The sequence below is a fragment of the Enhydra lutris genome, unplaced genomic scaffold (genome assembly GCF_002288905.1).
Source record: "Enhydra lutris kenyoni isolate GAN:26980312 unplaced genomic scaffold, ASM228890v2 scaffoldscaffold44, whole genome shotgun sequence".
Taxonomy (NCBI): Eukaryota; Metazoa; Chordata; class Mammalia; order Carnivora; family Mustelidae; genus Enhydra; species Enhydra lutris.
In genome coordinates, this window is record NW_019154128.1 from 968786 (window position 1) to 996627 (window position 27842).

Consider the following 27842-nt stretch of genomic DNA (forward strand, 5'->3'; position numbering starts at 1 on the left):
ATCAAAGCCACCATGAGATACCACCTCACACCTGTTAGAATGTCTATTAACAAAAAGACAAGAAGTAACAAATGTTGACAAGGATGTGGAGAAAAGGGAACCCTTGTGGACTGTTGATGGGAATGTAAATCGGTGCAGCCACTATAGAAAATAGTATGGAGGTTCCTCAAAAAGTTACAATAGAATTACCATATGATACAACAATTCTACTTCTGGGTATCTATCCAAAGGACATGAAAATACTAACTCAAAAATATCTACACCCCCATGTTCAGAGAAACATTATTTACAGAAGGCATGGAAACAATCTAAGTGTCCATTGATGGATGAATAGATAAAGAAATTATGGTGTATATACATATATATGGTGTATATATATGTATACATATAAGTATATACATATATTTTAAATATTACTCAGCTATAAAAAGAAGGAGATCTTGCCATTTGCAACAACATGGATGGACTTTGAAGGTGTTATACTACGTGACTAAGTCAGACAGAGAAAGACAAATAAGACAAATACTGTACAATCTTACGTTTTGAGGAATCTTTAAAAAAAAGAACTCGTATGGGCGCCTGAGTGGCTCAGCGGGTTAAAGCCTCTGCCTTCAGCTCAGGTCATGGTCCCAGGGTCCTGGGATCGAGGCCCACATCGGGCTCTCTGCTCAGCAGGGAGCCTGCTTCCTCCTCTTTCTCTGACTGTCTCTCTGCCTACTTGTGATCTCTCTCTCTGTCAAATAAATAAATAAAATCTTTAAAAAAAAAAAAAAAAGAACTCGTAGATACAGAGGACAGATTGGTGGTTGTCAGAGATGGGATGTGGGGATGGGTGAAATGGGTGAGAGGATCCAAAGGTGCAAACCTCCAGTTATAAAATAAATAGTTCTGGAAATATAATGCACAGCATGGTGACTATAGTTAATAAGACAGTATTGCATATTTGAAAGTTGCTAAGAGAGTAAATCTCAAAAGTTCTCACCACCAGAAAAAAAGGTAATTATGTGTGATAATAGACATTAACTAGGCATATCGTGGTGATCATTTCATAATAGATACACATATTAGATCATTACTTCATACACCTGAAACTAGTGTACTATGCCAATCATATCTCAAGAAAAAAGATAATCTCAACAAAATGAAATGGAAAAAATTAAGTTAAAAATCAAATATGGGGGGGGGTGCCTGGGTGGCTCAGTGGGTTAAAGCCTCTGCCTTCGGCTCAGGTCGTGATCCCAGGGTCCTGGGATCGAGCCCCACATTGGGCTCTCGGCTTGGCGGGGAGCCTGCTTCTCTCTCTCTCTGCCCGCCTCTCTGCCTACTTGTGATCTCTCTCTCTCAAATAAATAAATAAAATCTTTAAAAAAAAGAAAAAAAATCAAATATGGGGACCACCAAAGCAAAAGGGTAACAAATTCTTGGAAAGATGTCACAGAAGAAAAAAGTTAAATACATTATAAGGGAATCTAAAACTAGAGATAAAAACGACCTCCTGTATTCTGAAGTCTAAATAAGCAAAATATATTAATAGAAGTCTCGGTTATCTGTCCAAATGAGTCTAGAGACCTGAGTCCCACATCAGGGAGAGAGCAGGTGAGTGCATGTGTGCCTCTTGGGGAGGGCATACAGCAAGCTGTCAGCACAGAGAGTTTCTTGGAAGAAAGAAGGGTTCGAGGCCCAGCAAGGAAAGGCTAGAGGGGATGGAGCTGGAGGCTGAGAATCAGTGAGAGGGAAAGTAGGAAGAGTGGCTTAGCTGTCTTGTGGGAAGGAAAAAGCAAATAAGCTTAGAGCAAACAACTGTGATGATATCTGTCTCATAACAAAATAAATGCAAACTGATGTTGAAGGAATAATTGGATGCATTAAATAGCACCAATTAGGGGGTCCCTCCTGTCTGTGATCCTGAGTGAAGGGGGCAGTGTGACAGGACAGAGCACCGTCCAGGTGCTGCCATGCTGGCTTCCCTGTGTTTCCTGCCATCTGTGTACCTGCCAGAGCCCCCAGGCACGGATGGCACTCAAATCAGGACCAGGTAAGGGAGGTTTTATGGAAGGTCACTTACCAACATGTGGCCAGGGTGTACAGTCACGAGTGCAGGTCTAGCCTGGCTGCTCCCAGCTGTGGATCCAAAGGGGGTATGGGGGAACAGGGAGCAGTTTCCAGAACCTTGGAGCAGAAAACTGTGAGAGCCCAGGACTCAAACCCACAGGGTAGCCCCAGAGGAAGTGGGGAAACAAATAACCCATCCCATTCACCCCTCTCCCTCACCTCCTACCAGATCTTTCCATGGGCCCTGCCCAGGCAGCCTATTTAGGTCTGAGAACAGGAGTTGGGGCGTTGAGGTGTCCTCATAGCTCAACATAACTTGCCAAAAGAGAGGGGAAGGTAGCTGGACTTCTTGCGCACATTTCTCATTTCGTCATACTAAACATGAACTATTCATCTCCCAGGAGACTAGAGGTAGAGCAGTCTGAGTTTCACGTTCAAAGGGCCTAGCACCCTGGGCGTGTGCTAGGATTGTTCCCAGCTGCCTGCCGCAGTGAGGCAAGTACGGTGGCAGAACCCTGGGTTTATGCTCACCTGTGACAGGAAGTCCAGAGGGAGCAGCCCACAGTGTCGCCAGCAGCAATGTGGGCTCCCCCTGTGTTTATGCCCTGTATCAAGTTTAGAGACAATGACCCAGGCAGGATGTTGGTGGGTGAGGGGTGGGTGGCGGTCCCAGTAGCTGTTCTGGAAGCCGCTAGCGACTTCATTTCATCCCCAGGGTGAGTTGCCAGCCCCCCTAACAGCAAGGCATCTGGGAAGTTGAGTCTTTTCAGTAAACCATTATCCTCAATCAACTCAGAATTTTCTTGGGAAGCAGAAGGGAAGAGTGGGTATGGGCTAATGGTAGCGTCTGCTGTGTTCACTGCATTCCTGTACCCCGAGCTGGTTATTCATCAGAAACCTATCTCCATTTAACCCTTCAATTTACAAAACCTGATGGGGAATAGCTTACATTAGACACAAAGTCATCATCCTCATTCAGAGCATTTTCCCCAGGAAGACAGGACAGTCTTCCATGCAAAATGCAGTTAGACAACTGTTCAAAATTTCCAGTGTGTACAAGTCAACTTTCATTATTCAGTTAGTAAACAAGACACACCTAAATAAAGAAAAACTGCTTGAGGACCTATAAAGTTTAGTTCTTTAATTTTTATACAATGCTTATGAGATGTAAAGCCTATTTGTTTAAAACATCTATAACACATTGACAGCAATTTTTTAACAATAATTTTTAAAAATGCATTCGGTTCCTAAGCAATAAAATGTTGGAGCCCAACTTCATCTTCAGGAGTCAAGCACCAACGGAGTGAACAGGGAGAAAGCCCGGAGGCCTGAGCTCCCATCAGATTCCCCAGGAAGCACGCACTGAGGAGTAAACTACACCCGCAAAATCGTAATTCTGCGTCTCTCGGCATCCGTCCTCTGCAAAGGTTTTTGTTGGCTGTATTCCGATTAGCTGCTTGGGAAGGAATGTTGGTATAGCTGTTCTCATTCTACAGACAGGGAAATTCCAGAAGGCTCTGCTGACAGGGAGTGGGGAGGTGCTGAAACACCTGGCCATGGAGCAAAGGTTTTTCAAATGAGGGAGTTTGGCTTGGCAGACACACCTTCCATTCCTGTGCCTGCACCCAGGGGTGGCATGCCGGGCTCACGGCTGCCTGGCTTTTGAAAGAGAAAGAAAAAGACCAAGTGGCTCTTTCCAGCTTGAAGACCTCCACGGCAGCTGCGGCGAGTTCTAGCCAGGCAGGGCCGTGAGATGCCCTCTGGCACACGCTCCAGAGGGACCCGCTAGGACAGCTGCTGCGTGTTTACTTTGCTTCTCAGCCAAGATCATCACCTTAGCTAGAACCAGCCCCAACTATCTGACGTTTTTATTATGTGTAGCTTTTCCACAGGGTCCTAAGGAAAGAGTCTTTTTAAATACAACAGCACTGCCACCAAAACAAAACAAACAAAAAACAAAGCGAAGATCTCCTTTACTCTTGTTCTCTTCCACAATATTCTTTCCTTTATTTTGCTCTTTAGAATAGAAATGTACTCAAATTCTCAGAGGCTCATTTTTTCTCACAAAGGAAGTTCTAATTCAAGTCAGGTTAAGTGCCGCACAGAATTTCATTGCTAGCACACATCATTTCTGTTTTCCAAAGTGCCTTTCCACCTGTTATCTTCTTCAATATTCACAGCAAGCGAGGCCAGGCATCATCATCCCTGTTTGACAGGTAAAGAAAGTCAGGCCCAGGGAACTTAAGTGCCTTGCAACTTCACCTAATTCCAGAGAGAAGTTGATGAACTGGTCAGGTTCCTGGAAGGAAACAGATGGCCCACTCAAGGCAGGTGATTGATGACTCGCTTACAAAGAGAGGAATGGAGTCTAAGGAAACCAGAAGGAGCAGGGGAGGTAGCAGTTTCAGACCTGGGAGCCAGAGGGCACCATGCAGAAGGGCAGCCTAACAGGGCTGTGACCTGGGGTAAGGGGATTCCCCTGGCCTCAGGCTCAGCAGGAAGGAACCAATGAATGCCTTCCCACCTCCCAGTGATGCTCCCTGCTGGCCAGACTCAGCAGGAAGCCCACACCCCTCAGCCTCCCCAGCCCAGGAGAGTGGATTAGCAGGGGACAATGGAAGATTCCAGCACTGCCAAACTCTGGAATCTGACACACACAGGGCCCATCCCAGCCCTGCCACTTACTGGCTGTGTGACCTTGGGGAGAGGTTAGATTTAACCTCTCTAAATCTTGGTCTCTTCATGTAGGTGGTAGGGATGGTGTAAGTACTGAACTCAGACTGGAAGAGGTCATCGCTGAAAAGCACTTGGCCCAGTGCCAGGTAAGGGCTTAGTAAACAGTGGATGTTCTGGTGGCTGATCTCATCTCCACCTCGCCTCACAGACCTATAAAGCAGTCCCTGGGAGTTCTTCCAGTTTAGTGTCCTCTCAGCTGGGGGCTACAGAATTGCTATGAGATACTTGTAGAGCTTTGAAAAAATACATGTAGACCTAGTGATAGAAATTATTACTTGGACAAATTTCTTGGATTTAAAGCTATATCCTAACTTCCTCTACATACATCTAAAGCCTTCAGATTCATGAAATGGAAGGGATGGGTTGAATCCACACTGAAATGAAATACAGGTTAGGGGCACCTGGGTGGCTCAGTCGATTGAGGATCCAACTCTTGGTTTTGGCTCAGGTCCTGATCTCAGGGTCATGAGATTCTCTGTATCTGCCCCCTCCCTGCCCTCTATGAAAATAAACCAAAAAATCTTAAAAAAAAAAAATACAGGTAAAAATAAGGAACGGAACTGTGTACTACTGAATTTGGTAATGAGTTCTAGCTTGATGGGAATCATTAAACAAGGAAAAGGCTTTTTCTTAGCCAAGCTCCAACTGCACCACCCTTGAACCCCAACCTCACATCTTTCAGCTCTCCAGGTCTGCGCATGACTCTTCAACTGCAGGGGACTGATGTTCCTTTAGCTGCTCACCTTTCAGTGCCTGGCCAGGTCAGCTTAGGCATTCAAGAACTGAGGGAATAAAGAGGTTAGAAAGAGGTGGAAAGAGAAGGAGAGCAGGCCCAAGAAGAGAGGAACCTGAAAGGCGTGTGGCATCAGAGGGGTAAGGAGGATGGCATGAGATGGGGGATGGAAGTGGACAGAGGAGGTTAGTGGAAGGAGTTGGGGCCTTCATCTGTGCTGACAGCAGATGGGTCCACAATGGGTGGAAGGTTTGAATAGGTAAAGACAAGAGAGAAATAAAGCCCATGGGTTTGACCAGTAACATCTTTTCAAGAGTTTCTGCTTCTGGGGCGCCTGGGTGGCTCAGTGGGTTAAAGCCTCTGCCTTCGGCTTAAGACATGGTCTCAGGGTCCTGGGATCGAGCCCCGCATCAGGGTCTCTGCTCAGCAGGGAGCCTGCTTCCTCCCTCTCTCTCTGCCTGCCTCTTTGCCTACTTGTGAACTGTCAAATAAATAAATAACATTAAAAAAAAAGTTTTTGCTTCTGCAGAATTCTCAACCCTGAAAACCCTTCACTGGCACAGGAAAGGCTCTGAGACCAGTGTACATTCATCAGCAGGATGCCAACTCTGCATTTTGCACACATTCCACTGCTATCCTGTGGTCCTCTGATGTCTCTGTGCACCAGTTACAGCGGTGACAGTGATGGGCTCACTCTCAGGCATTGTGCCACCTGCATGGCATGGCTTCCTATCCACCCAGGGCTTTCCTTGCCTTTAATTTTCACAACAATCCTCTGAAATACATCATTTCTCTCATTTTATTTAAATCAAAACTTTTGTGTGAATATAACACACATGCACAAAAGTGCCCACCATGTAAATGCACAAGTTCATACATTATCAAGTGAGTGTCTGCATAACTGCCTCCCTGTCATGAGATTTAAGACCACCAGCCCCCAGAAGGCCCCCAATCTCAAACCTCTCCCCAACTGCACAAATTGTGACTCAGAAACGTGATTTCTTGGGTGGTACCTGGGTGGCTCAGTTGGTTAAGTGTCCAACTCTTGATTTTGGTTCAGGTTGTGATCTCAGGGTCAGGCGATCAATCTTCACGTTGGGCTCTGCACTCAGTCCTCTTGAGATTCTTTCTCTCCCTTTCCCTCCTCTGCCCCTCCCCTCACTCACGCTTGCCCTCTCTCTCTCTCTTGCAAATAAATAAGTAAAATCTTTTAAAAAAAGAACTGATGCACTGGAACACTGAATGAGCCCTGAAGAAAAAACTTGAAAAGCTCTCCAAGTACAGAGAAGAAAAGGATAGAGGAAAAGATGAGAGGGAAAAAAAGTTATGAAATAATAGAGCTAAGACCTAAAACATAAATATTTCAAAACAAAACAAACTAGAAAAACTGGAACAGAATAAATAGTCCAACATGATTAAGTATTCTGAGAAAACGAGGTAAAGAAAGATACAAATCTAAGTAATTACCACGTTTCAAACAAAATAAAAGGTCCCTGGATACACTATGAGTAAATTTCTAGGTTTAAATGCATGTGTACTACTTTTTTCCACTTCCTAAAGAAACAATATTCAAGCTGGCCAGTAACTTCTACTACTTTTCACTACTAATATGACTTTGTGTTGTCTCTTTCTTGTTGACTATCGATCCTGTCAGGGATTTATTTTACCCTTTCAAAACACCAGCTTCCAGTGCATCCTTGCTTTGTTACATTGCTTTTTTATCTTTTTAATATTCTTTTTTTTTTCACTTTATTTATATTCACTTTTTGTTCTTGTTCCATTATCTCTAGATGTTTGGTTCACATATTTTCAGGCTTTTTTCCTTTCTGATAATTCAATCCCACATTTCTGTATAAAAATTACTTCAGTTAGCTGCGTAAGGTTTGGTTAAGTAGCATATATATTAATTGTTAAATATATTTTCTAATTTCTGGAATGGTTTTGTCTTTGATCCTTCTGTTATTTAAAAGAATGCTGTAAATGTACTAGTTTTATACTATCTTTTTGTTATTGACCTCTAGTGATTGTACTGTGGTCAGAAAATGTGCTCTTCTTGATACTAATCTCATTGAAACTTGACTTGATTCATGCCCATGTATTCATGGTTAACTGTTGGAAATGTTTTGTGTGCATGTAAAGAATGTGTATTGTTCAGTCAACATGCTATATATATTAAGTTTATTGCCTTGTTCAAATTATTCAGATGCTTAGTACTTTTCATGACATGATTGATTACTGAAAGAGACGTATAAAAATCTCCACTTATGATAATGGAATTGTCTTACACCAAGTCTTTAAAAAATTTTTACTTACTATGTTTAGGTATTTTTTTTTTTAAAGATTTTATTTATTTATTTGACAGACAGATATCACAAATAGGCAGAAAGGCAGGCAGAGAGGGTGGGGGGGAAGCAGGCTCCCAGCAGAGCAGAGAGCCCGGATGTGGGGGCTCAATCCCAGGACCCTGGGATCATGACTTGAGCCGAAGGCAGAGGTTTTAACACACTGAGCCACCCAGGTGCCCCCTATGTTTAGGTTTTAAGCATATATGTATACAATTGTGATAGTCTCCTGATGAACTAAAATTTTTATCACTAGATCATGATCTATTTCTGATTTTGGAAATTTACAGTTTGTATTTTAGAGTTGTACCACGTTTTTTTTGGATAGGTCTTGTCCATACATCTTTTTCTCCCACTGTTTTCACTCTGTGTCCTTACACTGTTAGAATGGCTCTTAAAACAATCTATAGCTGGATTTTTTTTTAATCCACTCCAATAATCATTGCCTCGACTGGTGAGTTTAACCCCTTTATATTGATCATGACTACTGATATAATGGGTTAATTTCTACTATCTTATTTGGTATATATTTCCCTTTTTTCCACGCTTATATTTTTCTTACATTCATTGGTAGGGTCCCATACCTCTTTTATAAGTTTAGATATTACTCTGTATTTAATCTTCTTGTGGTTTTTCTAGAGATTTTAACATCATGTTTAATTTAAAAGTCTGAATTATCCTGCTAGGCAACATAGTAACTTAAAACATTTTAACTCTAATTCTAGCTACCCCATTCATGAGTTCTTGTCCTGGATTTTAGTTCTTTTATAACTAAATTAAATATGGCTATTTCATAAGTCAATCAGAGAAAGACAATTATAATATGATCTCTCAGATATGAGGAATTTGAGAGGCAGGGCTGGGGGTTATGGGGGGGTAGGGAAGGGGAAAATGAAACAAGATGGGATCAGGAGGGAGACAAACCATAAGAGACTCTTAATCTCACAAAACAAACTGAGGTTGCTGGGGGGGGTGGGTGGGGGTCAGGATAGGGTGGTTGGGTTATGGACATTGGGCAGGGTATGTGCTATGGTGAGTGCTGTGAAATGTATAAGCCTCATGACTCACAGACCTGTGCCCCTGTGGCAAATAATACATCATATGTTAATAAAAATAATTTTTAAAAATATGGCTCTTTCATAGATTTGTTTTATTCACATATTTACCATTCTCTTTGCTATGTCATGTCACCTCTTCAATTTCCTGAGACCATTTTGCTTCTTCTTAAAGTACACCCTTTGGAAATTCCCTTAAATGTAGTTTACTGGTAGTAAATATTTAATTTGCTTTCTCTGAAATATCTTTATCTTGCCACACTGGTCTTCAAAGATTTTAATTTTTTTTTATAAACATATATTTTTATCCCCAGGGGTACAGGTCTGTGAATCGCCAGGTTTACACACTTCACAGCACTCACCATAGCACATACCCTCCCCAATGTCCATAACCCCACCCCCCTTCAACCAAACCCCCTCCCCCCAGCAACCCTCAGTTTGTTTTGTGAGATTAAGAGTCATTTATGGTTTGTCTCTCTCCCAATCCCATCTTCTTTCATTTATTCTTATCCTACCCCCTTTACCCCCCATGTTGTATCTTCACTTCCTCATATCAGGGAGATCATATGATAGTTGTCTTTCTCCGATTGACTTATTACACTAAGCATAATACCCTCTAGTTCCATCCACGTCGTCGCAAATGGCAAGATTTCATTTCTTTTGATGGCTGCATAGTATTCCACTGTGTATGTATACCACATCTTCTTTATCCATTCATCTGTTGATGGACATCTAGGTTCTTTCCATAGTTTGGCTATTGTGGACATTGCTGCTATAAACATGTGGGTGCACGTGCCCCTTCAGATCACTACATTTGTATCTTTTGGGTAAATACCCAGTAATGCAATTGCTAGGACATAAGGTAGCTCTATTTTCAGCTTTTTGAGGAATCTCCATGCTGTTTTCCATAGTGGCTGCACCAGCTTGCATTCCCACCAACCGTATAGGAGGGTTCCCCTTTTTCTGCACCCTTGCCAGCATCTGTCATTCCCTGACTTGTTAATTTTAGCCATTCTGACTGATGTGAGGTGGTATCTCATTGTGGTTTTGATTTGTATTTCTCTGATGCCGAGTGATGTAGAGCATTTTTTCATGTGTCTGTTGGCCATCTGGATGTCTTCTTTGCAGAAATGTCTGTTCATGTCCTCTGCCCATTTCTTGATTGGATTATTTGTTCTTTGGGTGTTGAGTTTGCTAAATTCTTTATAGATTTTGGACACTAGCCCTTTATCTGATATGTCATTTGCAAATATCTTCTCCCATTCTGTCAGTTGTCTTTTGGTTTTGTTAACTGTTTCCTTTGCTGTGCAAAAGCTTTTGATCTTGATAAAATCCCAATAGTTCATTTTTGCCCTTGTTTCCCTTGTCTTTGGTGATGTTCCTAAGAAGATGTTGCTGCGGCTGAGGTCGAAGAGGTTGCTGCCTATGTTCTCCTCAAGGATTTTGATGGATTGCTTTCTCACATTGAGGTCCTTCATTCATTTTGAGTATATTTTCGTATGTGGTGTAAGGAAATGGTCCAGTTTCATTTTTCTGCATGTGGCTGTCCAATTTCCCCAACACCATTTATTGAAGAGGCTGTCTTTTTTCCATTGAACATTCTTTCCTGCTTTGTCGAAGATGAGTTGACCATAGAGTTGAGCGTCTATTTCTGGGCTCTCTATTCTGTTCCATTGATCTATGTGTCTGTTTTTGTGCCAGTACCATGCTGTCTTGATGATGACAGCTTTGTAATAGAGCTTGAAGTCCGGAATTGTGATGCCACCAACTTTGGCTTTCTTTTTCAATATTCCTTTGGCTATTCGAGGTCTTTTCTGGTTCCATATAAGTTTTAGGATTATTTGTTCCATTTCTTTGAAAAAAAAAATGGATGGTATTTTGATAGGAATTGCATTAAATGTGTAGATTGCTTTAGGTAGCATAGACATTTTCACAATATTTATTCTTCCAATCCAGGAGCATGGAACATTTTTCCATTTCTTTGTGTCTTCCTCAATTTCTTTCATGAGTACTTTATAGTTTTCTGAGTATAGATTCTTAGCCTCTTTGGTTAGGTTTATTCCTAGGTATCTTATATTCTTGGGTGCAATTGTAAATGGGATTGACTCCTTAATTTCTCTTTCTTCTGTCTTGTTGTTGGTGTAGAGAAATGCAACTGATTTCTGTGCATTGACTTTATATCCTGACACTTTACTGAATTCCTGTATAAGTTCTAGCAGTTTTGGAGTGGAGTCTTTTGGGTTTTCCACATATAGTATCATATCATCTGCGAAGAGTGAGAGTTTGACTTCTTCTTTGCTGATTTGCATGCCTTTAATTTCCTTTTGTTGTCTGATTGCTGAGGCTAGGACTTCTAGTACTATGTTGAATAGCAGTGGTGATAATGGACATCCCTGCCATGTTCCTGACCTTAGCGGAAAAGCTTTCAGTTTTTCTCCAATGAGAATGATATTTGCGGTGGGTTTTTCATAGATGGCTTTGGTAATATTGAGGTATGTGCCCTCTATCCCTACACTTTGAAGAGTTTTGATCAGGACGGGATGCTGTATTTTGTCAAATGCTTTTTCAGCATCTATTGAGAGTATCATATGGTTCTTGTTCTTTCTTTTATTAATGTGTTGTATCACATTGATTGATTTGTGGATGTTGAACCAACCTTGCAGCCCTGGAATAAATCCCACTTGGTCGTGGTGAATAAACCTTTTAATGTACTGTTGGATCCTATTGGCTAGTATTTTGGTGAGAATTTTCGCCTCCGTGTTCATCAAAGATATTGGTCTGTAGTTCTCTTTTTTGATGGGATCCTTGTCTGGTTTGGAGATCAAGGTGTTGCTGGCCTCATAAAATGAGTTTGGAAGTTTTCCTTCCATTTCTATTTTTTGGAACAGTTTCAGGAGAATAGGAATTAATTCTTCTTTAAATGTTTGGTAGAATTCCCCTGGGAAGCCGTCTGGCCCTGGGCTTTTGTTTGTTTGGAGATTTTTGATGACTGTTTCAATCTCCTTACTGGTTATGGGTCTGTTCAGGTTTCCTATTTCTTCCTGGTTCAGTTGTGGTAGTTTATATGTCTCCAGGAATGCATCCATTTCTTCCAGGTTGTCGAATTTGTTGGCGTAGAGTTGCTCATAGTATGTTCTTATATTTGTCTGTATTTCTTTGGTGTTAGTTGTGATCTCTCCTCTTTCATTCATGATTTTATTTATTTGGGTCCTTTCTCTTTTCTTTTTGATAAGATTGGCCAGGGGTTTATCAATCTTATTAATTCTTTCAAAGAACCAGCTCCTAGTTTCGTTGATTTGTTCTATTGTTTTTTTGGTTTCTATTTCATTGATTTCTGCTCTGATCTTTATGATTTCTCTTCTCCTGCTGGGTTTAGGGTTTCTTTCTTGTTCTTTCTCCAGCTCCTTTAGGTGTAAGGTTAGATTGTGTACCTGAGACATTTCTTGTTTCTTGAGAAAGGCTTGTACCGCTATATATTTTCCTCTCAGGACTGCCTTTGCTGTGTCCCACAGATTTTGAACCGTTGTGTTTTCATTATCATTTGTTTCCATAAATTTTTTCAATTCTTCTTTAATTTTCTGGTTGACCCATTCATTCTTTAGAAGGATGCTGTTTAGTCTCCATTTTTGGGGGTTCTTTCCAAATTTCCTCTTGTGATTGAGTTCTAGCTTCAGAGCATTGTGGTCTGAAAATATGCAGGGAATGATCACAATCTTTTGATACCAGTTGAGACCTGATTTAGGACCCAGGATGTGATCTATTCTGGAGAATGATCCATGTGCACTAGAGAAGAATGTGTATTCTGTTGCTTTGGGATGGAATGTTCTGAATGTATCTGTGATGTCCATCTGGTCCAGTGTGTCATTTAAGGCCTTTATTTCCTTGTTGATCTTTTGCTTGGATGATGTCCATTTCAGTGAGGGCAGTGTTAAAGTCCCCTACTATTATTGTATTATTATTGATGTGTTTCTTTGATTTGTTATTAATTGGTTTATATAGTTGGCTGCTCCCATGTTAGGGGCATAGGTTTTTAAAATTGTTAGATCTTCTTGTTGGACAGATCCTTTGAGTATGATATAGTGTCCTTCCTCATCTCTTATTATAGTCTTTCGCTTAAAATCTAATTGATCTGATATAAGGATTGCCACTCCTGCTTTCTTCTGATGTCCATTAGCATGGTAAATTGTTTTCCACCCCCTAACTTTAAAGCTGCAGGTATCTTCGGGTTTAAAATGAGTTTCTTGTAAGCAACATATAGATGGGTTTTGTTTTTTTATCCATTCTGATACCGTATGTCTTTTGATTTGGGAATTTAGCCCATTAACATTCAGGGTAACTATTGAGAGATATGTATTTAGTGCCATGGTATTCCCTGTAAGGTGACTGTTACTGTATATTGTCTCTGTTCCTTTCTGATCTACTACTTTTAGGGTCTCTCTTTGCTTAGAGGACCCCTTTCAATATTTCCTGTAGAGCTGGTTTGGTGTTTGCAAATTCTTTCAGTTTTTGTTTGTCCTGGAAGCTTTTAATCTCTCCTTCTAGTTTCAGTGATAGCCTAGCTGGATATAGTATTCTTGGCTGCATGTTTTTCTCGTTTAGTTCTCTGAATATATCATGCCAGCTCTTTCTGGCCTGCCAGGTCTCTGTGGATAAGTCTGCTGCCAATCTAATATTTTTACCATTGTATGTTACAGATTTCTTTTCCAGGGCTGCTTTCAGGATTTTCTCTTTGTCACTAAGACTTGTAAATTTTACTATTAGGTGACGGGGTGTGGACCTATTCTTATTGATTTTGAGGGGTGTTCTCTGCGCCTCCTGGATTTTGATACTTGTTCCCTTTGCCATATTAGGGAAATTCTCTACAATAATTCTCTCCAATATACCTTCTGCTCCCCTCTCTTTTTCTTCTTCTTCTGGAATTCCAATTATTCTAATGTTGTTTCGTCTTATGGTGTCACTTATCTCTCGAATTCTCCCCTCATGGTCCAGTAGCTGTTTGTCCCTCTTTTGCTCAGCTTCTTTATTCTCTGTCATTTGTTCCTCTATATCACTAATTCTTTCTTCTGCCTCATTTATCCTAGCAGTGAGAGCCTCCATTTTTGATTGCACCTCATTAATAGCTTTTTTGATTTCAACTTGGTTAGATTTTAGTTCTTTTATTTCTCCAGAAAGGGCTTTTATATATCCCAAGAGGGTTTCTCTAATATCTTCCATGGCTTTTTCGAGCCCGGCTAGAACCTTGAGAATCGTCATTCTGAACTCTAAATCTGACATATTACCAATGTCTGTATTGATTAGGTCCCTAGCCTTCGATACTGCCTCTTGTTCTTTTTTTTTGTGGTGAATTTTTCTGCCTTGTCATTTTGTCCAGATAAGAGTATATGAAGGAGCAAGTAAAATACTAAAAGGGTGGCAAAGACCCCAGGAAAGTGTGTTTTAACCAAATCAGAAGAAATCCCAAATCGTGGGGGTGGGGGGAGAAAGGGGATAAAAAGAGGTTCAGAAAGAAAAAAAAAATTAAAAAAAGAAAACGAATAAAGAAAAAATATAAAAAAGAAAAAAAATACATATATATTAGATACACTAGTTAAAAAACGTTGAAAAAGAAAAGGGTAAGAGTTAAAAAAAATTTAGCAGAAGAAGAAAAAAAATGAAAAAGAAAAAAAATTAACTGCAAGACTCAAGAATCATAGGCAGAAAGCCATGAGTTCCGTGCTTTGCTTTCTCCTCCTCTGGAATTCCGCTGCTCTCCTTGGTATTGAAACTGCACTCCTTGGTAGGTGAACTTGGTCCTGGCTGGGTTTCTTGTTGATCTTCTGGGGGAGGGGCCTGTTGTAGTGATTCTCAAGTGTCTTTGCCCCAGGCGGAATTGCACCACCCTTACCAGGGGCCGGGCTGACTAATCCGCTCGGGTTTGCTTTCGGGAGCTTTTGTTCCCTGAGCGCTTTCCGTAGAGTTCCAGAGGACGGGAATGAAAATGGCGGCCTCCCAGTCTCTGGCCCAGAGGAGCCGAGAGCTTGGGGCCCCACTCCTGAGTGCGCCCTCAGAGAATAGCGCCCAATTGCTCTGGTCTCCCTGGCCTCCGGTCGCGCTCTGAGCTCACCGAGCCTGCTACCAGTTCAAGGTAACCCTGAGCTTAGAGCTCACTCCTCCATTCTGTCTCTGTAGCCGGCTTCCCCGTTCTAATACCTGTAAGCTCTGCGACACTCAGACACCCCAGATCCTTCAGTGACCCTGCGGGACCTGAGGTCTCGCTGACCCCGCGTGGGCTTCACCCCGGTTTAGCCTCTGGAGCCATGTCCCTCAGCGGAACAGACTTTTAAAAGTCGTGAAAAGTCCTGATTTTGTGCTCCGTTGCTCCACCGCTTGCCGGGAGCCGGGTCCTCCCCGCGCGGTCTATCTTCCCGTCAGTTTGGATTCACTTCTCCGCCAGTCCTACCTTTCAGAAAGTGGTAGGTTTTCTGTTTCTAGAATTGCTGTTCTTCTTCTCTTTGATCTCCCTCCTGTTGGATTTGTAGGTGTTTACAATCTTTAGATAAGCTATCTAGCTGATCTCCTGCTACCTGAAGTAGTCTCAGCCTGCTACTTCTCTGCCATCTTGACTCCTCCCTTCAAAGATATTTTGATGACTAGGAAAACTCCAATTTGACAGCTCTTGTTTTTCAGTACATTAAAAATATTCCACCATTTAATCGACCAGTTGTGAAAGTCATTTGCAATCTCTATTGCCCCTTTGAAATTAATCTGCCTTATCTCTGGTTGCTTTTAAATTTCTACTCTGTCTTTGGTGTTCCTTCATTTTCTATCAATATGATATTTTTATATATGGATATCTTTTTCTTAAGATTTTATTTATTCATTTGACATAGAATGGTTACAAGCAGTGGGAGTGGCAGGCAGAGGGAGGAGAAGCAGTTACCCTGCTGAGCAGGGAGCCCGATTCAGGGCTCAATCCAGGACCCCGGGATCATGACCTGAGCTGAAGACAGATGCTTAACTGACTGAGCCACCCAGGCACCCCAATATGGGTATCTTTTTATCTTCCTTTTAATTCATTTGGATTCTTGAACTGGGGTTCATATTTTTCATCAGTTCTCAATAATTTATTTTCAGTCATTATTTTTTTCATGTTATCTCTGCCCAGTTCCCTCCTGGAACCCATTTAACATGTGTATTATATCTCCTTATGTTTTATCCTTCATGTAGCATAATCTTTGAGATTTTTCTTGTTTCTCTATGGGCATTCTATATAATTTCTACAACCAATTTTCTTTTAAACTATATCTTGAGTTTCTAATTTTGATATTTTCACTTCTAGAAGTTACTTTTCAAAACTTTCTAGTCAATTATTAGTCTTCTGCTTCATTATATTTCTAATTACCGCTTATTTCTTTAAAGCCACTGAAGATAATTTATATTGTATTATGGTATTTCAATTGGGAGTCTTTTTTGTTGTTTTACAATTTTTACTCTCACTTTGTCTGTGTGTGTGTTCACTGTGAATTCATGTTCCTTGGCACCTTATCTGAGGAAATTTCTAAGGTCGGGATGCTTCTATCAGGCACCTGAGAATAACCAGTCTGGGTCTCATTTCAACCAGATTCTCTGCTTAACTGTTTTGACTGCCAACATAGTCTGAATTCAAGCCCCATGTCCATATACATGTGGACCAGTAGTCAGGCACTCCAAGAGAGATTTCCTCCCCAGAATCAAAGCTGGGACAGGCATTCCCACTACCTCCCTCTGCAGAGCAGGGTTTTCTCTCATTCTATCACACAAACAGCCTGCAGGAGTCCTAACTTTATGCAGGTATCATAAAGATGGTTCAGTCTACCATCTTGATTGTTGCAAGTCTTTGCCTTCTGCCCCCTATGGCTACCCTGGCTACTAGGCATCAGCAGGTACCTGAGATCCTCAATTACCCTCCAGTCCTCAATTTCCCTTCCGATTTTATGTTCATCATCATTTCTGGCCTCCAAAGAATTTTTTTATTTTGCCTCCTGCTCAGAGGGTGTGTGTGTGTGTGTGTGTGTGTACATTCTTAGCTCTACTGCACCTGGTGGATAAGTGTATTACAACACATCAATGAAAACAAAAATTTTCTATTTAACTTTAGAAGTATTACTTCTCTCATTCCAATAGATTTGGGTGTTGGGTGAGAAGGAAAATGCATGGACTTGAGCCACAAATATAATATGGGTAAAATTCTAGTATTGCAAATTCAGTCTTATCTCCCTTCATGTAGCAGATTAAGCTCCAGTCACAGCAGTGACAGTGGCTTAGTTCAGCTATTCAGGTTTCCCTGAGCCTGTTTCTTTTCCAATCTGTTAAATGGCAATGATTTTAACCCCTCTCAAAATTCTTAGAAGCATTAAAAAAAAAAAAGTTCTTAGAAGGATTAAATCATACATGTAAAAACTCAGCTCAGTGTCCAATATTTACAACACTTAACAAATACCAGCTATGGTTATTTTCAAAAAGGTTCTCTCTCTAATCTTGCCTGGTCAATTGTCCAAATTAGCGTTAGAATGATTTTTTCAATTTCTAAAGAGAATTCTTTTGGAATTTTGACTGAAATTAATTTTGTTTGAAACAATGAAGTAATTTGGGGACATCTGACGTCCCAACAAAATCAAGCTTCTTTAGCCAGGAACATGACGTATGTCTCCATTAAGTCTTCTTTAATATTCCTCAGCAAAGTTTGACAGTCCCTTGCTTAGGTCCTGAACATTTGTTATGTTTGTTTCTTATTTTATAAAAGTTTAAGTTTGTTATATATACTACTAAATATGTAATTTAAGTAAAAATAATTTCTGATTAGTTATTGCTGGAATATGTAAAAGTTTTTGCTTTTTATACATTTATTTTATAAATGAATTATCTTGCTGAAGTTATGTAAAAATCTTACAGTTTCTAGGTAATCACATCATCTGCACACGATCTTTTTTTCCTCCTTTCCCAAAGTTACACCTCCTCAGTGGACTCCTTTATTCCTCAACTTAAGCATGTATATAGTGCTTCATAGTAAATTTGTTACTGATTTCATATTCTTTAAGCATACTGTAATAATTTTTATCAGGGATATAAATTGAATTATACCATTTTTAGGCATTTATTAAGATGATGATTAATGGTTTTCCTCCTTTACTCTAAAAATATGGTAAAATATCCTTTTCTTTTTAAAAAAATTTAAGTTTAATTAACATATACTGTATTATTAGTTTCAGAGGTAGAATTTAGTAATAAAACATATTTTTCCTACAAAAAGCAAACCTTGTATTTCTAGAATGCACACTAGCCTACATGGTCATGGAATGTTCTAGTGATAAATGGTTGGTATTGATTTGCTCATAATTCTTTAGACATTTCAATCGATTTAATTCTTTCCTATTTCCTTTGTCAATTTTTGGTCCTGGGTTCACACTAACTGTATAAAATGAATTAGGATGCTTCTGCACTCTGGGACAATTTACATGGCTTTAAGTATTTCCTCCTTGAAATGATAAAACAATTTGCCTATAAAACACCTGGACTTGATGTTACTTTTAAAAAGAACACATCCATAATTCATCAAAGACTTCAATGATTTTCTACTGTAGACTTCTTGATAAGTTGTTTTCTAGAAAATATTTCATCTAGATTTTCCAATTTTTCAGCAGAGGATAACACAGAATTTATAATTTAAAAACACACTTTTATTTATCCAAATAAATATTTTTGTTCTTTACATGTTTCTCGGCTTCTATTTTTTGCTATGACTATTTCATTTTTCTTGTGTTCTGAGAATATTTATCCTACCTTTAATTTTAATAGTAGTTACCTCGACATTTTCCAAAAGCATTCTTTTATCCTTCATTTCTCTATCAAAGTTAATTTTGAAATGGAACATTTTGACAAAACATTCAAAACATTCAACATTTCTGATGAAAATATACAAAATTTTACCTACAAGCTCCTCCATCTGTACCTCAATCTCAGGGCCACATTAATTCTCAGTTTTTAACATCAGTTAATACAGTTTACCCAAATACCGCTAAATTATTGCTGTTCCCATTATCTATACTTTTGAAGAATTTAACATTTCACCCCATTTTATAAAGAGATTTACAAAAATTATTTAAATTTATTTATGTTTAAATGGTTTCAGTTCCACTAGTCTTTTGGTATGAGGTGGATTTAATAATCCCAACTTTCTTTCGTGTCTAAATGGCTTGGAATCATCTAAGTAGCTTCTTTTCTCAAGAAATGGTGTAATTTCTGAACACTTGCATATCTGAAAATGTCTTTCTTTCACTGTCTTCACCTGTGAAGGCATCTTCACGAGGTATAAAATCTTGGATTAAAAACTTCCTTCTCCAAAATGTGAGGGGGTAGCTTCCTATCAACACCTGGCACAGCACAAGGCTGGCTTGGTTTTTCTTCTCTTACAGGTTACTGGCTTTTGTTTGTTCTTGCCTTTATCCTCATAATTTAATACTTTAAATTATAATTTGTGTCTAAATTACAGGATGTGTCTAATTATAGAATGCTTTTCTCAGTGATTTTTCTGGAACATGATGAGTTCTTTCAACCTCTACATGCAGATCTTTCTTTGGTCCCCCCAAATCTTTATTCCTTCTATCTTTGAAATGCTTCTGCTCTACCTGTTCTGTCCTCTTTAAAAAACATCAAACACCCCATGGTAAAGTGCCAACCTTTGTTCTACCATAGGCTGTCCACTCTCTTGTTGGTACCATTTGTAGGTGCTCTGCATTCTGAGAGCTGCTCTTTGTGTGTGTGTGACACTGATTCTATCTTCTGAAGTGTCTGCTGTGCATTTTTGCTTCTGTGTTCTTTAGTTCCTATAAGTGTCACCATACTCACTCACCTTAGCCTATTCTCTCTTTACGGCTTTCTGTTTCTGCTTCACAAGTAGTATATTTTCTTATATTCTTTTGAAGAGACCAAAAGTTTCCTGAAAATTTCTCCCAGTTTCTGGAAATGAGATTATATAGTCACAGAGCATAATTTTATAAGTGTTTAGGACCATGTTCCTTCTCTTTGTTTTGCAGTATTTTGCCCAAAGTCCCACCAAACCTTTGCCTCACCCAGACTTGTGGCTACTTCACTCATCTTTGGCTGTAGCAAGACATATCCCTGGGTGTTGGGATTAAGATTTTTTTATTTTTCAGTTTTTGTTTTTTTTTTTTTGAACTTCTGTTGTACACATATACTTTGGTGATAATTGTTTTGGAAAAAATAAAAATAGAAAAAATTCTTTTTTTAAAGTACTCTGTGAATAGCACAATAAAAAAAATCACTTTTTGTGAATCTAGGATCTATACAAAAGTTATGATATGAAGACGGCAAGTTAAAGGTTATGGATTTTTGCTTCTGAAAGGGGAAATCACTAATATATTAAGAAAAAATGACAACATGATCTAATCCTCTTTCCCACAAAAACACCAATTTTATTCCAAATAATCACATAATTTAAAAATTTTCCTAAACCACTTACAAAAAGTAACCCCACTGTCATTAATTCTGGAAATTCCATTTTCTACATTAGTAGTACTTACTAAGTACTACTACTGATTCAGTTCAACTTAGTACTTACTAAGTTGAACTGAATCAGTCCAAAAATTTCACAGCTTCTATAGATTTCATTTTAAAAGTTTAAAAAAATCTACTTTTCATGATAAATGATGCTACTGATAACTTTACTTGGTAGACTTTTAGTTACTTTGGTAATTTTCACAATCTTACAAATAAGCAACACACATATCATATACATAAAATAATAATAAGCCAGTCTAATGGTTTGCATTGGAGGCCAGGGAGTTGCATTTTGTCAAACCCAAATTGAACAAAGTTGAATTTAGGTTAATACAGAGAAAGGCATGCTCTGGATGTGTTGTCCTTTGTAATTCTTGAAGCATCAGATGAATAGTAAAAAGTTCAAAGAGCTTCTTGTTACTCCTGTAAGAGAATAAGTACATTAACTTAGCGCACACTCTCAGGGAGTTTATCTGAAATGACAAGGAGAGATCATTTACTTGTAAATGTGAGCAAATGGCAACTGGTTCCAACACAGAGCAGAACATAGGTTAACTAAAGGATTAATATGCCAAGACAAAACAGATTTTCAGAGATAAGTTTAAAGTCGCAAAGTATTCAAGGAAGAAGAGAATATGCTTTATAATCCTGAAAACAGCACCTTAGTCACCATTAAAATGCTTGAGAATATTTTTTCCCCCTCACAGCTAGAAAGAAAAATACTTGATCATCTTATTTTAAGTAAGTAGCAGAGTACTGGGTTACTTTCTGGCTTAGCTCCAACATACCTTTTCAACTATCCTCCTTCCAATAATGAGTCAGTAATTTGATTTTCAATCAGAATGTATCTGAAATATATTTCTTATTTCCTTGTCTCCATGTATTTACGTCTTGAAAGAGACTGTCAAATAACTTATGTAACCACCTACTTAATGCAAAATGATTCACATCTCTGTGCTATTAAAGCTTTATTTTAAGACCTTCTTGTGCATTATTCCCCACCCCCTTGCTGGAGCTTTGTTCTAGCTCTCCTTCTGAAATGAATGTAAGCTATAACACACATCAATAGTAAAATGATTTGGCTGAAGGGAGTACATTAAAAAAAAACAACTCTGAGACTACATTAAAAAAAAAAAAATCCCACAAATTAAGAGCTAAGACCCAAAGCCTAAGTAATGTTACTGCAGCTTCGTGGCACCACAGGTAAATTATAACAGGTCTTCCTGAGAATTTACCAAATACAAATCAAGACAACCATGATACAGTCAGTCTGCAAGTGAAGGAAGACAATGAACTGATAAGCTTAAATGATGCCAGTCCAAAACTTGCTGAGTATGAGATTACAATTTGACAATTAATAATTTACTGTGATGTGATATTGTATGCTAGGCAGCAAGGAGAACATATGGACCCACTGTCACATATCTACAAATAATTTTAAGAGGTATTGTATTTACTATTCAAGTATACTGAGGTCTGGTAAAACACCAAAGTTCACGCCATGCAAATCACACATGAGGGGAAAGGGAAGGGGGAGAGGAGCTAAACCAAGACCGAAATTTTACTGATATAAACATGAGATGAGACAGGTGTTTAATTTGCCTCAAAAGAAACATGAGACTCTACCAAGATTAAGAAAATAAAGTTTAAAATCTATGTCCTTTATTTATAATTTAATATCTGGTTATATCAATGTTTGCATCAGAGGAAAAGAAGAAAAAATGCAAAAAGAATTATAATAAAATCCAATTAGTGGCATAACAAGCCCATGGTTATTTCCTAAAATAAAACCAGTTACCAGTTACCATTTTAAATCTCTCCTGCTTGCTTCATTCTCATTCCCTAAATTCAGTTCAGTACATCAATAGGATCTGCAGATAGACTAGACTTTTAATATCTTTTTAAATTTTCACCTGTGGTATTACGGAGGATCAGTGGGCAGTATTCACTCTGATACTGCCAGTTGGATGCTAAAAACTGCTCTTTGTTTTTGCATACTCTGTGGTATAACCTTAGATATAAGGTTCATTTAGCAGAAATGAACTACAGAAACAAGACATTCCTAGATAACGCTCTAAATCTCATTTGCCATTCAGAATGTATTTTAGACATGCATTAATATATCATGAATCTCAAGATTCTACATTTACTGGAACCTGTGACTTAATAAACAAAGTTGAGTAAGTATAGGATTCAGAAAGGCCTAAATGATTGCAATAAGAGATCTTTCAAAAAAAAAATCTTAGGAAATAAAAAAATTCTTACTTTATTTTGGAAAGTTTCTGCAGAATAATACTGAGCTTTTCTAGTATTTGAAGATCAAGTTTTGGGGTTCGAAGTAGCACAGAACAAGTACGAAAAAATAAAGTGTTGCTACAGGCTTCCAGGAAAGGCTGCAAGGATTCTGCAAAACAAATCACCAGTGCTTCGCTGTTAGGGTGTAGCTAAAAGGAAACTGATAACAAACCAGAACTATGTGAGGTATTCATAAATACTAATTTGGATTTTCATTCTTTTCATACTTAAATTTTGAGCAAAAATACCTTCATTTGAAAAATTAAAATCTCCACTGGCTCTTGTTGAACAATGCAAACCAAAGATAAGACTATTTCCCCTAATATCCAACTTCCACTAGGTAGTATTTAGCAGAAATCCCATGTTTGGAAGAATGGGGAAAGATCATTTCTTCAAAAAATTCCTAACAATAGGCTGAGTTTAAATAATTAGCAATAAGACTTATTTGTGGATAGCAATTTTTTAAAAAACCTTACATTTAAGAATTTCATTTAAGTGTCAATGACAGTTTACATAATCAATGACTAGGGAATAACTTTTATTTTTGTAGAATTTTTTTTAGTTTTTTAAAATTTTATTTTTTTCGGTGTTCCAAGATTCATTGTTTATGTACCACACCCAGTGCTCCATGCAATATATGCCCTCCTTAATACCCACCACCAGGCTTACCCATCCCCCCCACCCTTCTCCCCTCTAAGAAGATGTGGTCCATATATACAATGGGATATTACTCAGCCATCAGAAAGGATGAATACCTAACTTTTGTATCAACATGGAAGGGACTGGAGGAGATTATGCTGGTGAAATAAGTCAAGCAGAGAAAGTCAATTATCATATGGTTTCACTTACTTGTGGGACATAAGGAATAACATGGAGAACATTAGGAGAAGGAAAGGAAAAGTGAATTGGGGGAAATTGGAGGGGGAGAGGAACCATGAGAGACTGTGGACTCTGGAAATAACTCTTTTTTTTTTTTTTTTTTTTTTTTTAAAGATTTTATTTATTTATTTGTCGGAGAGAGAGAGGGAGAGAGCGAGCACAGGCAGACAGAATGGCAGGCAGAGGCAGAGGGAGAAGCAGGTTCCCTGACGAGCAAGGAGCCCGATGTGGGACTCGATCCCAGGACGCTGGGATCATGACCTGAGCCGAAGGCAGCTGCTCAACCAACTGAGCCACCCAGGCGTCCCTGGAAATAACTCTTTAAGGACAAAAGCCAAAGGGTGAAAAGATTCATAAAAGGTTGAAAAATTTTACAAAGTATAAAATTTTATTGTCTATTTAAAAAGGTTACAAAATTTAAAAGGCAAAAGCTCTAAAAGACAAAAGCAAAACAAAAGGGAAATGTCAAACTTGAAGCAGAGACACTGAGAGGAAATCCCCTTGTACTATATTTACTAGAAGACTGATAATGTTAAAAGAAGCTCTTATAAATTAGTAAGAAAAAGATGGACCTAATATTTTTAGTAATGAACAAAGAGCACAAGCAAGAAATCACAATGGAATACAGAAAAAATATTCAACCTCAGTAGGAATAAAATAATTAGAATTGACAGATTTGTATCAAAAGGCTTATAAGCAGGTATATTCTTTGATTCGGCAATTTTGCCTCTAAAAATGTGTCTGAATCAAATGTATGCAAAGGTTTGAGAATAAGGGCCACAGTAAAATCTGCAATAGTTAAAATTAAAAGATCTGTTAAAGTGGTTATGAGTTGAACACAATAATGCATAAAAGTGCTTTGTAAGATGTAAATCACTAATAATGGTAATTAGGAAACTTGAAAAGAAGCAAAAATCATAGAAAAAAATTATGGCCTTTACAGTAGTTAAATTCCTATGTAAAAAGGCTCTGTAAAATTCAGAGGAGTGAATACAGGACTTTATTTCACACAGATAAATAAGTCAATAACAAAAAGGACAAAGGACATAAAAATATGATAGCTATGTATTCATCATTCTTTTTGAATCCATAAGCACAGCTTAAAAGACTGTCTTTACTGAGTAAAATAAACTATTCAATAATGAAACCAACAAAATCCACACTAGTAAAGTCAGAGCAATGTTGTGGTAGCAGAAAATGAAAGGTGGTACATGCTAGCAGTGGAACGCAAGGGCAATGGTCACCTGTCCTCTGCATTTTACCAAGTAGTAAAAAGTAGGAGGAAAAATGTAATACTTGCCGCCCCACAGCAGTCTAACCCAAGTACGGACTACACTTAGTTCACCAAAAGTCGTGTGTGTGTGTGTGTGTGTGTGTGTGTGTGTGTGTGTGTGTGTGCGCATGTATGTATCTCAGTTACAGAATCTTCTTAGAGAATGAAAATGTAGGGTACAAATATAGCACATATAATCTACAAAGAACATTTATTAGTACTTTTTTAAAGTAAGCTCCACACCCTGCATGGAGCCCAACAACCCTGAGATCAAGAATCAGAGGCTTAACCAATGGAGCCAGATATCATTAGAAATGGACTGACTGAAATTTCAAGCTGCTTCATTAAAACCGTCAGTCTTCTTTTTTCAGATCCTGACACATATGATTTATGTCAACTCTGAACAAGAAAGGTAACTATATTATATGGCTAACAGATTTTAAATCAGCAGATAAAGAACAATCATGTAAGTCACTACCAGAAAGTCCACTGAGGGTTCTTAATATACCGACAATCTATAATATTGATCTACAATATGTTCTCAATTTAAAAACCTAAAAACCACATTAAAAAGTTACAATGTTTGGGGAGCCTGGGTGGCTCAGTGGGTTAAGCCGCTGCCTTCGGCTCAGGTCATGATCTCAGGGTCCTGGGATCGAGTCCCGCATAGGGCTCTCTGCTCGGCAGGGAGCCTGCTCCCCCCTCTCTATCTCTCTCTCTCTGCCTGCCTCTCTACTTGTGATCTCTCTCTGTCAAATAAATAAATAAAATCTTTAAAAAAAAAAAAGTTACAATTTTTTTTTGTACAGTTGACCCTTGAACAATTTGAGTTTGAACTACATAGGCCCACGTATACACAATTTTTTCCTCAATAAATACAGTAGAGTATTGTAGATGTATTTTTTATTCCTTATGATGTTCACCTGATGTTCTTTAGCTTTGTTGTAAGAATATAGCATATAATACATGACATAAAAATAATATATGTAACATAAAATAATACATATAACATAAAAAATATGTGTTAATCAACTGCTCATGTTATCAGAAAGGCCTCAATAGTAGGCTGTTAGTAGTTAAGTTTTTGGGGAGTCAAAGATTATATGCAGATTTTCAACTGCATGGGGCATAGGTGCCCCAACCCCAGCATTAGCAATATAAAGTGGCTTGAGAGAGAGTATATCTTCCTTTATTTTATTATACTTTATATGTATATCAAGACTTGGACTGAACAAAGCACACAAATTTAAGGGTTATTACCACCCAAAGCCCCAAGTAAATACTGCAAATAAAAGTGAACTTCCTGGGGCACCTGGGTGGCTCAGTAGGTTAAAGCCTCTGCCTCCAGCTCAGGTCATGATCTCAGGGTCCTGGGACCGAGCCCCTCATCGGGCTCTCTGCTCAGCAGGGAGCCTGCTTCCCTCTCTCTCTGCCTGCCTCTCTGCCTACTTGTGATCTCTCTGTCAAATAAATAAATAAAATCTTTAAAAAAAAAAAAAAGTGAACTTCCTTGTATGACCTGTATAATGGAAAAGAGCCAAGACCATCCAAATACTTTAATATATCAGCACATTTAAAATGTGAAGCTTATAAAGGTCTTTTAGAAGTAAAATAGATTCACTGGTTTGATTTCCAACCATACTTTTAAATCTATGAGAAAGACATAAAAAGAAAGAAAATTCTGATATTCTTATATGCATTGTGTTAGGTTTAACTCTAAGACAGAAACACTGCAGTTTTAACATTTTTTTCTTTACTCCGATGTTCAAATACATCTTTTACGCTTAGAAGAACTTCAATTTGAATAAAGATGGCTAGTACAAAAGTGGGGGGGGAATTGAAGGCCCAATAAGCCAGATGACTTCTAAAATTCATGTAACACAGGATAAATTACTTAGCATGATTCCTACATTCTTCACTAATTCACTGATTCCTATATTAAAATGGAAAGATAAAAATGGTTGATAAAATTTCTCTCCCCTAATACTTACTCATAAGGATTAAAACTTTAAGGCCAAAAAAACCCCCCAAAACCCTCACCTACAACAACCAAAAAAGGGGCAGAACTTGAAGTCACAAACCTTAAAAAATGTTCTAGGATATAAACAAACTTATAGAGTAGGAAGAGTCAGAAATGTGGCCAGGGTCCTAGCCCTCCTTAATATCTTCCATATCATATACTAGGGTTGACAAAACCTTAGGAATTCTTACTAACAGCCCCCAAACCTGAAGAAGAACAAACTAAACAGCTGTTGTTACCTTTTCAATCTTCTGACTGGAAAACAGAGAAAGGGGCTGGCTGCCAGGGGTCTATCTGAAAATAATGTTCATGAGTACAGACTGCGGTGTAGTGTAGAAGCCAATCTAAAGTCAAAAGAATTTCTCTGTGGGAACAGGGTACTCATACCGCCAACTTTCCTAATTAGGTGAAATGAACCAAACAAGATATTTAGTCAAATCTCAGAAGTAAGAACAGTCCTGAGAATCTAACAGCATGTTATTAATACACCCATGGGGCACTGAAAAAAACATATATATTAAGGAAAATGGCTTTTAAATTGTAGCTTGGAAGGGAGAAAAGAAAACTGGACTTGGCTATGGTAGTAAGAAGAGAGTGCCCCATGCTTTCTATGAGGACACACTGAAAGTGTGGACAAGGAGGTCCAACTAAAAACAAGAGTAGAAACAGCATGGCAATGTGGCATACATATTACATAAATCAATCAATCAATCAGTCAATCAATCAATAAGAAAGGATTATGGCAATGCACAAGACAATAAAATATAAAAGAAAACACAACTCAAAAAACAGAACAGATTTCCATAAGACTTTTGAATTATATATTAACCTAATAAAAACATGGCTAGCCAATAAAATAAGAAAAGATGATCAACAAAAAGATTTTAAAAAGACAGAATTTAAAAACCACCATTAAAAAATG

General features: G+C 38.5%; 1 protein-coding gene across 5 annotated transcripts in view; it reads right to left on the reverse strand.

Moving 5' to 3' along the window:
• Positions 1 to 20347: 20347 nt before the first annotated feature.
• LOC111155879 (coiled-coil domain containing 138) overlaps positions 20348 to 27842 on the reverse strand; it is a 107572-nt gene continuing 100077 nt past the window's right edge. For 4 of the 5 annotated variants that reach the window (XM_022516328.1, XM_022516330.1, XM_022516329.1 and 1 more), the window contains exons 14-15: positions 22719 to 22857; positions 20348 to 20876 (exon numbers count right to left, since the gene is read on the reverse strand). In XM_022516328.1, the coding sequence (XP_022372036.1) occupies positions 20711 to 20876; positions 22719 to 22857 (305 nt within the window). In that variant the 3' untranslated portion in view covers positions 20348 to 20710. The remainder of the gene's footprint in view (positions 20877 to 22718; positions 22858 to 27842) is intronic. The other variant, XM_022516331.1, reaches the window with a different exon arrangement.